A 12,879-nucleotide genomic window follows, 5' to 3' on the forward strand; every position below is an offset into this window, starting at 1 on the left:
TTTTTGCAATGTTTTGACTTTCATGTGCATATATAAATTCAACATCTTTATTTCCGTATTTATCAAATTGGATATGGTTTCTCATGGATTTAGGGTCAAATAAGAAGTTCCTTAAAATGAGAAGGATGAGAAACATTTTAACTTTTTAAGTGCATAATTTTTTGAAATTAATGTGCAAAAAATATTGACTCAATTGATGTGCATAAATTTTGAACATAATGTGCACAATTTCGATTTTCCCCCCAAAATTCAAATTTTTTATTAGGATAAAAATAATTTTGCACATTTAATGGAAAAAATATGCACATTTCATCCTTATATTTTTCATGCACTGTATACTTGTATAAAATTAGTACAACAACACAAAAAAAAAAAAAAAAAAATTATAAAATTTCTAAACATCCATGTCTAAAGTTTTAAATCAATAAATAAAGAAAAAAAAAATAAAAAAAAAAGTGGGTGTAAACTAAAAAAGGTTGTGATTTGAAATCTCTGATTCCTCTTTGGTGTTTCTCTCTCTACAACGTTCTTTTTTCTCTCTTCCGCGAGCAGCCAACAACACAGACATTGAATTTGTTAATGGAAGCTATCAGAAAGCAAGCTACTCGCCTCCGCGAACAAGTTGCTAAGCAGCAGCAGGTTTTTTGTTTTTGTTTTGAATTTTTTTCTCGTTAATTACTTCTGACTGAACCCTAATTTTACCCTCAAATCATCAATTTCCAATTTATTCTTTGTTTCAATTGATTCGGTTAACTCATTTTCTTGATCTTTGAGCTAAATATTTACTACCTATGTCAATTTTGATTTATTTGTTTGTGATTTAATTTTATTCAATTTGTAAACGGAGATCGTCATTTTGACTGTTTTTGCAAATTTTGGGGTTAATTGAGTGATTTGATCGATCTCCCTAGGTTTTCCGATCTAAGTTATGAATTTGATTTGAGTTTAATTGAAATGAGTAATACTTTTTGGCGTTGAACTGAAATGCGATCAAATTTAGACGAGTCGGCGATTTCGGATCAGATTTGAGTAGTCTAAATTAATCTGTTTAAGGTTAATTTCTTGATATCAATGAATAGTAGACTGTGATTAAGGAGAGATGAAGGATCCGGCAAGACGAAGTAGGGGTCTTGATTCTGGAGGACTTTTGGAGCTAGGTTTATATTGCATTGGTGGTATAATGAAGGTGATTTTGACCAGCAGAATGTTGCAAGGAGTGCTGTTTCCGAAGGTTAATGGCGAGTTAAAGTTCGGGTGTTTATTTTAGCCTTATTACATTGGAGGAGAAAAGACAAGTAATAATCAAATGATTATTAGTTTGGTAGTTTCTTCTCCTTCCTTGGGTGTCTGAATAGTCTGAATCAACAAATTTACAAGCTGAGGCCTTTTGGTTTAAGAGAGACTTTCACCCGGCATGTGAACAATCATCTATTGGCTTGATTTGTCACTTGCCTTGAATAAAGTCTCGAGAGATAAAAGTGAGCTGAACTTTTACATTTGAAGAATTTGATTGTATATTATGTTGTATGAGCTTGAGCTTGGCCAATGAAAATATAATCTTTACAACTGTTAGGTATGGAAATAGAGAAGATGATGTGAAAGAATCAAGTTGCATTGATCTTGTTGTGTCAAATCATTCGAATTTCACACATCGAGTTAATGGAGAGTATAAAAGTCGAGATATGGATTTTAATGACACATCCGCTGTATACACTTGTAAGTGAGCTGAATTGTCATTTTGTTCAAGCTGGGCCTGTTTACTATCAGTGAGCACTTGCTTCATGGTTGTTCACTTGTTCATGAGTATATTGATTCATCTACAATCGTATGCAGATCAGTTATCATGTTTGACTGGAGAGTGGTGGTATCATTTTCAGACTGGAGTGAATACGTTGATGACAACATTCTAAATATGAAGCTTATCAAAACAAAAAAAAAAAAAAAAATCACTACAGAACCTCTTCAAATGACATTTATGCAAGTAGGACAGCAGTATTGTTTCTCATGCTCGACAACTTTCTTATCTTCTTTTATAGGATGCTGTTTAATGATGTAGCCAAGTAGTAAAATTGTTTGAAAACATGTAGTAAAGAAGTGGGGTTTACTTAATTAACAAATGTTGGTACTTTAACTCTTAAATTCTCTAAACCTCTGTATCCAAGACATGGATATATTCATATATACTCTGTTTGCTGGCCTTGGTGCCTAGCCAGGCACCCAAAAGGGAAAATCAACTATTTATAATTCTGATCGATTGATTTCAGCTTCTTTGCTTGTCACATTGGAAATGAGCTGATGTTTAGCTTTTTAGGCTTTGTTATTTTACTCAAAAACTCTCATATAAACTTATCTTTAATACCTGAACTTTTTGAAGCTTAGTTTTAGTTGTAAAGTGAAATTGGTAACCCACACCTTAACTTATATTACTGATAGGCCCTTACATGTTCTTATTTGAACTTTTTTCCCCTGAAAAGTGGTCTTTCAAGTTGAAAAGAACGACCTTTGTTTTCAAAAAATTCATCCCCCTCTTTGCTAACCTGTATACCCTCATATTTCCAAAAAAGTGCTAAGAAGGGATAAATACCTGCTTACTTTCTGGCGAGATGCATACTTGTCATCAGTTGTCACTTCCATCGCTAAATTCAAACGAATGTCTTCTTTGTGACTGATTTGTTTATCTTAATGATTTGTGTCCGTATTGCAGGCTGTTTTCAAGCAATTTGGTGGAGGATATAACTCAGATAATTTGGTCACAGATGAGGCAGAGCTTCATCAGCATCAGAAACTTGAAAAGCTTTACATATCAACACGAGCTGCTAAGGTTACCTGATTTTCCTTGGATATATCATATATCTAATTTTTCCTTGTTAAAATTTCTTCTTACTATAATATTATCACGTTTCAGCATTTTCAAAGAGATATTGTGCGTGGAGTTGAAGGTTATATTGTAACAGGATCGAAGCAAGTTGAAATTGGTAATTTTCTACCCATATATAATCAGTCTGTAATCCCTCATCACTTAGAAAGCAATATAGTTGATTTCTTATGTTCATTAGTCTTTGTGTGCCACTTGTTTATTAGGAACAAAGTTGTCTGAGGATAGCAGGAAGTATGGTGGTGAAAATACATGCACTAGTGGTAGCACATTGTCCAAAGCAGCTGTTAGTTTTTCCCGAGCTCGTGCACAGATGGAGAAGGAGCGTGGAAATTTATTAAAAGCACTGGGTACACAGGTCTGACCTTCTCTGTTTTAATAATCATTGTCTCAATGTTTTTCAACAGTGAGGGAGAATTTTAACAATGATTTACTGAAAAGAGTTGGCTATAATTTAATATTTCCTAGTATGGACTATACCTTACCTTGATAACTGAGAACCATAAGAAGGTTGACGATGAATGCAGATGGATGCTATATAAGTAATCCTTTCATCGACAATTAGACTATAGCGCTATTGTTCAGTTCAGGTAGCATTACTCATCTATGTTATGGACTGGGGTAGGAGTGTTGGATACGGGTATAAATCCTGGTGTCCGTTACGGCAATTCTAAAATTGGGAACATGAGGACTTTACCTGGGATCTGGACACAGGTATGAGACGCGGCATGAGTGTGTATTGATAATATTTTATTGGACATGCATAAAGTCTATATATTGTTTGAACTTTGAAATATAGTTTTAAATATACAAATTTATTTATTTTACTGGTTTACAGCATAATTTGTTTGAAAAGAGTGTAAAATAAACTCTTTTTTTTCTAATTATACTTATATAGATGGCCTAGGTGCTATATTAAATAGAAGCTTAAATTTATATACGTAGTATTGTTTTACAAAAAAAATAAAAAAAAGGAGCAAGTGAAGGCAAGTAGATAAATTTAAAGTGTCTAGGTGCCCTTATACTCTGCCAAAACATTAAAACTCTGTTTGGAGCCTTCCTCTCTTAACTTCCCACCTAAAGAAGTGTCTCACCATCAAGAAAAAAAAGAAGAATATTTAAAAAAAAGTGTCTCACCAATTTCCCATAACTGATTAAGTGCTTTAGCTGTTTTTAAAAAGTGTATTTGTTCCTTATATAATTGTCTTCTAATAGTACACTATATCTATTTCCATAAGATATTTATTAAGTTCTTTGATTACTAGGTAGCGGAGCCCTTAAGAGCAATGGTTATGGGAGCTCCCTTAGAAGATGCTCGACATCTTGCTCAGCGATATGACCGAATGCGACAAGAAGCTGAAGCTCAGGTATTACAAATAATTACACTATTATCTTAGAATTTAGAGCTTGGAAGAATATGTTGTTGTAAACTTAAAGATTCATATGCAAAGTCTGTGATTTGAATCTCATCTAACTTGAACCTAGACAGGCAATTGAAGTTTCTAAACGCCAGGCAAAAGTTAGAGAAGCATCAGGGAATCCAGAAATCGTTATGAAGTTAGAAGCTGCTGAGTCTAAGCTTCACGACTTGAAATCTAATATGGGGATATTGGGAAAGGAAGCTGCATCTGCAATGGCTGCTGTTGAGGGTCAACAACAGAGATTGACTCTTCAACGACTCATAGCCATGGTAATAAGGAATTCTCTTTCTAACTGGACTCAAATAAATTTTATACAGTACATATGTCATAAGGCTGAACCATAAGGTTTTTTTTTCTCTTCCCTGTCCACAATATATAAGGTGGAAGCAGAGCGTGCCTACCATCAAAGAGCACTCCAGATACTTGAACAGCTTGAAGGCGAGGTATCCTCAATTCATCTTAGTTTCTGTATATGGAGTATTATTTATGTTGCTGTTGAGTCTGCAATCTTTTTCATTTTGCTTTCGAAGTGGTCAAGCTTTAGTTTGTGGTGATGTATAGATGATATCAGAGCGACAACGTATAGAAGCTGCCCCCAGCCCAAGTATTGAGAACAATGTATCACCACCCCCAGCATATGAAGAAGTTAATGGTGGGTTTGCGTCTCAGGCTCAGAATGGTACAACTGACAGCATGGGTTATTTCCTAGGAGAGGTTAGTGACTATTGGCCTTGTGTTCTATTATGTAGTGAAAGCATGGCTTAGAAGATGCATATGTTAATTTCTTTGCTCAGCAAGGGCTGGTGGGAGGGTGGGTGTGAGGGAAGTTGACTATAGTAGAGAAGATATTATCATCTTCTTAAATGTCACATTCCAAAGGAAATAGAGGCCTATACCACAGAAAATACGACTCCAAACTATGGGCTTCAATTGATCAAAAGGTTGTTACAATTCATCCGTTTGTATATGAAGAGGTTGAATGGGAATTTTATGAAGAGGGGCTAGTTCTTACGAAGAAGTTGTATTGGCGTGTGTTTACACCTTTGATTTGGGTGGTAGTTTTAATAAGTACTATTTGGTTTGCCTATGTGGTGGCTTTGTAGAAGAAATTGAAAGCCACCAAAATCTTTTATGACAATTATTTTTTAAAACCCTCTAAAGTTTGACAGTATTATCCCAAAATTATTATTAAATAATATTTTACCGATTTGCATCATTTCATATAATACTATTATCCCTTCATATCTTAAGGGGCAATTGTTAGTTTAGAACACTTAATTGATTTGCATGTTTCAATAATACTTAGTACTTCGTATAATATTTCTAGCTTGATTTTTTACAGATGATTTTTTTGTGAGCTTAGGTCATACGGAGTAATAATATGTGAATGTTACAGCTAAAAACTTAATAATGTAAGCTCTTTAATTTAATGTTCTACGACCATCCAATATCTATATCTAATAATAAAGCAATAACTACTTAGTTATATTTTTCCTCTTAAATTCCTTCATTTTCTCTCTCCCATAATTAATACCAGTTTTTTTTTTTTTAGGATTTTTAAACTTGCATCTGCTCAAATATCACTATTTAATATATGAATCCCATTCATAATTCCATAACGTTGTTTATGTGCTATCAAACAATGTAAATTTCAAAAGCTAATAAAGCTTAACAAAAAAAACATATGAATTATGAAGTATAAAGCATTAGAAGTTTTTTTTTATTCAAAAAAAAAAAAAAAAGTATTACAAGTTTTTAGGGAACAAAAAAAACTTTGAATTAATTGATGATATGTGTAATGAAAAAAATAAATTTTAAATACATTAATGAGGGTAAAAATGTAAATAAACATTTTTGTACTCATTTTTATACACATTTTTGAGGGTATAGTTGGTAGCACACTATTCCTAAGAGTTAGCTTACACTTTTTATAAAGTAGGGGTATGTGATGAACAATCTATTTTTTCGTGAATATATGCTGCAGCAGACGCTTAATGAATAGCAATCTGAGCCCACTTTATACTGATTGTTAAACTATGTTGCTGAATTAATTTAATTTGTCTTTGAGTGTAACCCTCCCTTCCCTTGTGATTTTCCTCTGATTGTAATGTATATTTTCATTTTGCAGGTCACATGCCCATACCAAGCAGAATCCGACATCGAGTTGAATTTATCAATAGGAGATTATGTTGTTGTTCGAAAGGTTTGTAGCTTACATCTTTACCTTTTATTGTGACTCTTTGGCTGCTGCTGTGATTAATTATTTTGTCACAAACATCTAAAATTATGTGCTTGAATGAATTTTATCTTTGATAGTTATGCCGTTGTCCCCACAGTTACTTAAAGGACTGATCATCTGGCTGGCTGGCTGTATTTATTCTTACAGCATTTAGGCGTTGCTCTTTTCACCTTAGTAATATAAATTTTGAAGAAATCTAAATTCAGATATGGGCTACCAAATTCATTTCACGACTTAAACATTAGTTTAGACAAGTGATTCATTTGAAAAGAGCAAAGCTTTTGAGCTTCGGCCTTCAGCATATCAAACATTCTGAAAATCACATTTTGTATCATATTTAATGATGGAGAAAGGAATAAGTTTCTCTATTTATTTGTTAAAATATCTCGTCTTAACTTCAAATAAATACACCAATTGAAATCTCTATGCTATTGAGTATTGACAGGTATCCAACAACGGCTGGGCTGAAGGTGAAAGCAAAGGCAAAGCCGGTTGGTTTCCTTACGGATACATTGAAAGAAGAGAACGCATTCTAGCAAGCAAGATCGCCGAAGTTTTCTGAAGTCTACGTCTGGGTAACTGAAACCGAAAAGGTTTTGTCTGTAATGTGTTTCAACCCTACAGCAAAGCCCACAATTTATTGTTTGATTGATATATAAATGGAACAATGGCCGTAGGTTTACTGTAGTGTATGATGTAGCTATCATTTTTGTTTACTTTCTGATCTCCCCATTTATATTTTTTGTTTAAATTTTGTGCAATCTTATAGAAGTATATGTCATGGTATCGGAAGTGGGAGGGGGCAACGACTGGAAGAATGTCATGCAATTGTGACTGATACTTCAAATTTTTCATATGCTATTTTTGATTTCTTGTGTTGGTTTATTGCCTACTTATGCCTTTTTTTTTTTTGCTGCATTTCCTTGCTATTAAACTGCTATTATACTTGTGTGACTGATACTTCAAAATCTGTGTCGCATGTAGTGAATACCTGCAAGAGATGATTATAATAATTACCAACTTAGCATCCTAGGGTCTTATTAAGGTGTTGAGAATCCTTCATCTTCATTGGTGTTGTTGATTATTCCTAAATTCGGTAGTTAGAATGAGGAAGAAAAAGATGTCATGATGTGAGAGTGAGTGAAAGTGAATTGATTACGGTGTTGATTTTATTATACTTAGGTATTTTGTTTGTTACTTAACACAATGAATGAATGGAAGCCTTATTTTGATGGAAAAAGTATACATAGCCTCTTAACCTCATCTTATCTCATGGTTGTTAACAAGAATATAATATTCATTATTGATCGATGCTTTAAATTGTACTTTGTGTTACAAATTACATTTGAACAAGTACAAATGTATGACAATTTGAAAGGTGAAGATTTAATAGGGTACCTCTTCTTACATTACACTACAATATAGTTTTAACTTTATATGAATATGCATTAAACAAGAAGCATGATCAATTTATTCCCAACTACTTTTTTTTTTTTTGGTTTGGAGGGGTGATGTACATATCTAGTGTCCATCACTAAACTTTCCAATCGAAGGTATTGATTATTCAGCAACTTGAATAATAAGTTTGCCCCAAAACAAGAACTATGAGTACACTGATCCTCAAAATGAACCAGAAGTTAGAAAATGGCCAAAATGCAAAGCGTATTATTACAAGGCAGTTACTTGAAAAAAGCCTTGGTTTCACAAATTCATGTTTAGAGAAAGCAAGCGAACCCAAACAACAAGCCACGCAATTGCACAAGAAGCCATACCTGCAAAAATGCAACTAAAGGTGAAAAATAATATATTGGCATGTAACTCTAGCCTGTACGGCATGAGCCTTGGCTGATTGCAGGATAATTAGATCATTTAGCCCCGTGTTAGTTGCCTAACCCGTTAGGCAGTTCGTTATTATGACATCCAGATCTAGTAGTGTACTAGTGTTATACGTACCACTGCTTAATATTTTAGTTATTCTGTTGGTTGGAAGACAGACGAGTGTAAATGATTGCCAGAACAATGAAGAACATCATCATCTGCATAGAAGGTCATGTTTAGTAAATATACTGATCGAAACACCGCACCATAGCATACTTTCAAAAGTTCTCACCGCGATTGGAGAGTATGCTGACTTAGTCCTCACAATGTGCAATTTCCTGATAAAAAATGCAGATGGGATTCTATCAGATTTTTGTGAAAAGTTACATTGTTCTTGTAGGAGCAGGATTTTGGAATCACCTTTTTTTCAGTGTTCCGGAATTCTTACAAATACTCTGGATTGCTTCAATCTTGCTTAGTGTTTTTGTGGCATTTGGATCCTTCTTATCAACCTACATAAGCGGATTTGCGTAAGTTGATAAGATTAGAATAGTAAAAGACAGTAACGTTATTTTAACTTAATTACTTGATAATGATCTTCATTCATGTTGCTTATTATTTATAGACAAAAGCCGAAGGGGATACTAGTAATGACTTGTTTCCTATGGAGCATTACCTTTGATTTCATCAAGGAGAGGAAATCATAGAAGGCGCCGTAAACATCAGACATTGTGTTTGTCTGATAAAAAATTACAGCAGCAAGACCTAATTTGCACAAATACAAACATCAACGACAGTGCGGTCATGGAAACAGCAACATAAACAATGGGCTCTTGTCGACATATTGAATGAGAGTCATCTCTAAGAAAAATATAGAAAGGAAATTAGATTCATGTAAAACACACACACACACACAGATTCAACTTACCACGTCTCATTTTCACCGGGCGTCTGAAGAATTGACTGTTGTTGTAGCATAAAGCTAAAGTTCCAATGCTCATGATCTAGCGCATAAATTACAGAGGAACAACATCATTATAATGCTAAAGATAAGTAATTAAGCATCTGCCTTGATTGCCTTATATCATCCTAGAAGACTATAAGCAGGCATCAAGTGCATAAGGAGAAAGATATCAACTGGATATAACAGCTAAAATATGGTGATTCAGAAGAAGTCATACGTGTGGAATAGCTGAAAACCGAAATATGGCATGATCATGCAAAGCTGACATGTAGTTTAGGCAATCTTCTACATGCAACAAGGAATTGGTCACCATCTCATTTAAACATTGGACCGCCTTTTCTCTGTTCTCCTCGCATTTCAAGTCCTGCATAACAAATTTAAACCAAGTTAGGGTGACAATTGATCAAGAAACTCGTCACCCACGTACTCCTCTTCAAGACATTGATGTCTCATACTAAATCACATTTACCTTATCCAATTTTTAATTTAAGGCCAGTTGAAATCAGAAGAATGACTTACTTCCAGTTGGTTGACATATTTACACCAAATCTCCCGGGGCCAAAACTTGCGAGGATTCGGAATATCATTTATATCTTCAAGGTAATCTTGAATGATGTTTGTTTTCTGCACAATATGGACAGACACTATACTATGTAACATCATAGAAGAATGGATGATATCATGGAGCAACCAAAGGTGTAATGCAGGGTCCAAAGCAAAAGGGATCGGATTACCTGCAAAAATAAAGACACCGAATTGGAAAGATCCTCTGGAGCTAGATCCTCCAAACCAGGGTTATGGAAAAGCTTCGATAATCCTAAACCAATAGGCCCTGTTACGTTGTGGCAATATTCATCATAGTCCCTAACTGTTACAATCTGTCAAAAAAGCAAAAATCTTTTAGGTTGTATACACCTGATTTGGATGATCAATGTACACTTAGTCGCCTAACTTGGATCCCAAATTTGATTTTTTTTTTTTTTGTAAAACCAAAACCTAAATAACATAACTAAAAGGTCATACAGTGAGCAAATTTCTGCCTCGAGGCCAAAACAAGGATGGCTTCTGTTTCACAGCATTCACTAGTGCACTAGGCCAAAATTTAGTTCTACTAGTACAACCTGTTAGCTTTATGATACCAAAGTCAGTTTCGGCTATGGATCTCCAGCAAATTTAGGTGGACTGTCAAGAGTATCAACAGATTTTCAGGTATCTAGCAATGTAATGAAGGTACAAGGGACAAGCAGACAGATTTATCTACAAAAAAAGCAGGTAAATAATTGCAACAAACCTCCTTGCAGATAAATTTTGCCATTCCTTCACCCGTCTGTCTGATCATATCCTCAATTATTACTTGGCAACTGCATATGACACATGTAAAATTAGTTCTCACGCAGTCATGCCTTACCATTGGAACCTGACAAACCAGGATAAGTTGGAGCATGTGAATGATTTAAGATTCAGAACAATGAATCAGCCTGGGATTTTGCAAGCTTAACATGATCACCAACAAAACGAGTAGTGAAGCATATTTACAAAATTGGATGTGTAACAAGTGCATTAGATCAAATAATGTGTCTTTACCATTCTTCCAAAAGGCAATGCAACAAGCCAACAAGGATAACTTATTTGCCAAATTTCAATTTTTTATACACATATTATCACATTGCATGCAATATCATCAGGAGATGCACATATGAATATTTAGACACTGAAAATTGGTAAGAAGTCTTACAGGATACTGTCATAAATCATCCTAAACCATTTACTAAATAACCAAGTCTAAAGTTCTTGCATGCTTTGGAAAATGATATCTTTGAAAGGCGATAGATAAATATTCATTTGATCGAGATGAAGAAGGTTACTGACTTACTGTCTATCAAGCTCCAGAAAAGCAGTTGAGACATGATGAAACTCATCCATCAGAATTTTGCAGTCCCCTGCTCCACCTTAATACAGAACAAGATAATCAGAGTTGCACAATATGTATAGGCACTGATTTAATTTAAATACTGTATTTCGTACGAATAATAAAAAGACCAATATATGGACAGAAGAATTGTGCAAAACTTCGTTCACTCACAAGAAAACTTCCAGTCGTGATCATATATATGCTGATGAAAAGCTCTCAGAATAGGCAATTTGACATCCGCAGCTATGCTCATGTCATCCTCTATCCATCAATACCAAAAAGCAACGAGAGATAAGATACACATACACTAAGTAATTATAGATGACAACTTAAAACATGCATGGCATGCTATTGCAGGTTATAATTGTTACAATGTCGTTACAGACTCTTCATTTCAGCTTGATATTAGCACAACATTTTAGTCACTTAGACCAAATTGTCCAAATTTATGTAAAATTTTATTTAATATCCGAGTTCGACACATGGACACATAGACACATACCCGTGTCTAGCATAAGTGCATTCCATAGTTCATGTAAGTGCTTGCATTGAATCATTTATACAATATTGTTGAGATTAAAGAGACAAACCTACAGTATCGATGGCTCGAAGGAACAAGTAAAAGACACATGCCTGTAATACAACGAAGCAGCACAAATTAAACCTACCGGAGTACATGTTAGAGCATGATGCACATTTGCTCCAAAAGAACACATATTTAATATACACATGTAAAGAATACTTTGTATAATCTATCTTCATGTAAATACTTTAGTATGTTTGACACAAAGAAAGGAGAAAGATAGGAGATGAAGCTCACAGCATTGCGAAGCTCAGTATCAAGCTGTTGTATAACAAGAGAGAAACTTGTGGAAACCTTGTGAAGCATAGTATAGCAGAAACCCCAGTGAATTTCAGGTGGGATTTGCTCCTTAGCCTCTTTAACAGCCATCTTTACCTTCAAAATTGGGTAAAATTCATCTGGGTATTTCAAAATCTCCCACAAAGTTTCCATTTTTATCAACTTTAAGAACTGGTTACTGCTCAAAATCTGATATTTCTATGTAATATATAGTATACTTCAGCAATTATCAATAATAGAGTGCGATTATTATTTAAGAAGTCAAGTTTAGGAGTTCACAATGTGAGTGTATGCTGCAGTGCTGCTTTTTGTTTTTTGTTACTTAGCAATCAGTGCCTTCTGCATTATTTGAACAAAAATAAAAGTTGGTCTACCCATCTCTTAATACTCATACTCCATTAAGTTCATTCCTCTCACATTACCGACTTCGAAAAAATAAATAGGAAAATGATAGGGCTATGTATAAGAAGCTAAAAAAAGATATATTGCAGATAAATTAACAATAATTACACCGATCTGCAAGTGATTTTGTCATGAATTCCAACTTATTTCCATTTTAGGAAGTATATTTAATGTTTAAGGTCTATATATATCATTACTCAAATAAATATCGTCACTCTTATATATCTCATATGACCTTGAAATGAAAGGTACTCCGTAAAAACTTAACTATCAATTCAACATTACATTATTGTTTTATACGGAGTAATTTTATTTATTTTATTTTTTCCATATTTAACCCAATAGTTATTCCTCTAACAATTATGAAGTAATAACAAGAATGTCAA

The 12,879-nt window shown here is 34.1% G+C and overlaps 2 protein-coding genes across 2 annotated transcripts; one reads left to right on the forward strand and one right to left on the reverse strand.

Annotated features, from left to right (window-relative positions):
• The first annotated feature begins 409 nt into the window (after positions 1-409).
• Positions 410-7,425, forward strand: LOC110718884 (SH3 domain-containing protein 2-like). Its single transcript, XM_021897814.1, has 10 exons — positions 410-639; positions 2,705-2,821; positions 2,906-2,975; positions 3,082-3,233; positions 4,141-4,242; positions 4,365-4,565; positions 4,677-4,739; positions 4,858-5,010; positions 6,425-6,499; positions 6,981-7,425. Exons 1-10 carry the CDS (start codon positions 580-582, stop codon positions 7,095-7,097), a joined length of 1,110 nt encoding a protein of 369 aa, XP_021753506.1. The 5' UTR covers positions 410-579; the 3' UTR covers positions 7,098-7,425.
• A 4-nt stretch (positions 7,426-7,429) lies between these two features.
• LOC110718883 (squalene synthase-like) lies at positions 7,430-12,593 on the reverse strand. The gene is made up of 14 exons (XM_021897813.1): positions 12,050-12,593; positions 11,820-11,862; positions 11,401-11,490; positions 11,191-11,266; positions 10,609-10,678; positions 10,052-10,195; positions 9,837-9,941; positions 9,535-9,681; positions 9,282-9,357; positions 9,030-9,118; positions 8,774-8,865; positions 8,646-8,691; positions 8,489-8,571; positions 7,430-8,307 (listed from the first exon to the last, which is right to left on the reverse strand). The coding sequence occupies exons 1-13, from the start codon at positions 12,242-12,244 to the stop codon at positions 8,503-8,505; spliced, it is 1,242 nt and encodes a 413-aa protein (XP_021753505.1). The 5' UTR covers positions 12,245-12,593; the 3' UTR covers positions 7,430-8,307; positions 8,489-8,502.
• Between the last annotated feature and the right edge of the window lie 286 nt (positions 12,594-12,879).

Source organism: Chenopodium quinoa, unplaced genomic scaffold, assembly GCF_001683475.1.
Source record: "Chenopodium quinoa cultivar QQ74 unplaced genomic scaffold, ASM168347v1, whole genome shotgun sequence".
NCBI classification, from domain to species: domain Eukaryota; kingdom Viridiplantae; phylum Streptophyta; class Magnoliopsida; order Caryophyllales; family Amaranthaceae; genus Chenopodium; species Chenopodium quinoa.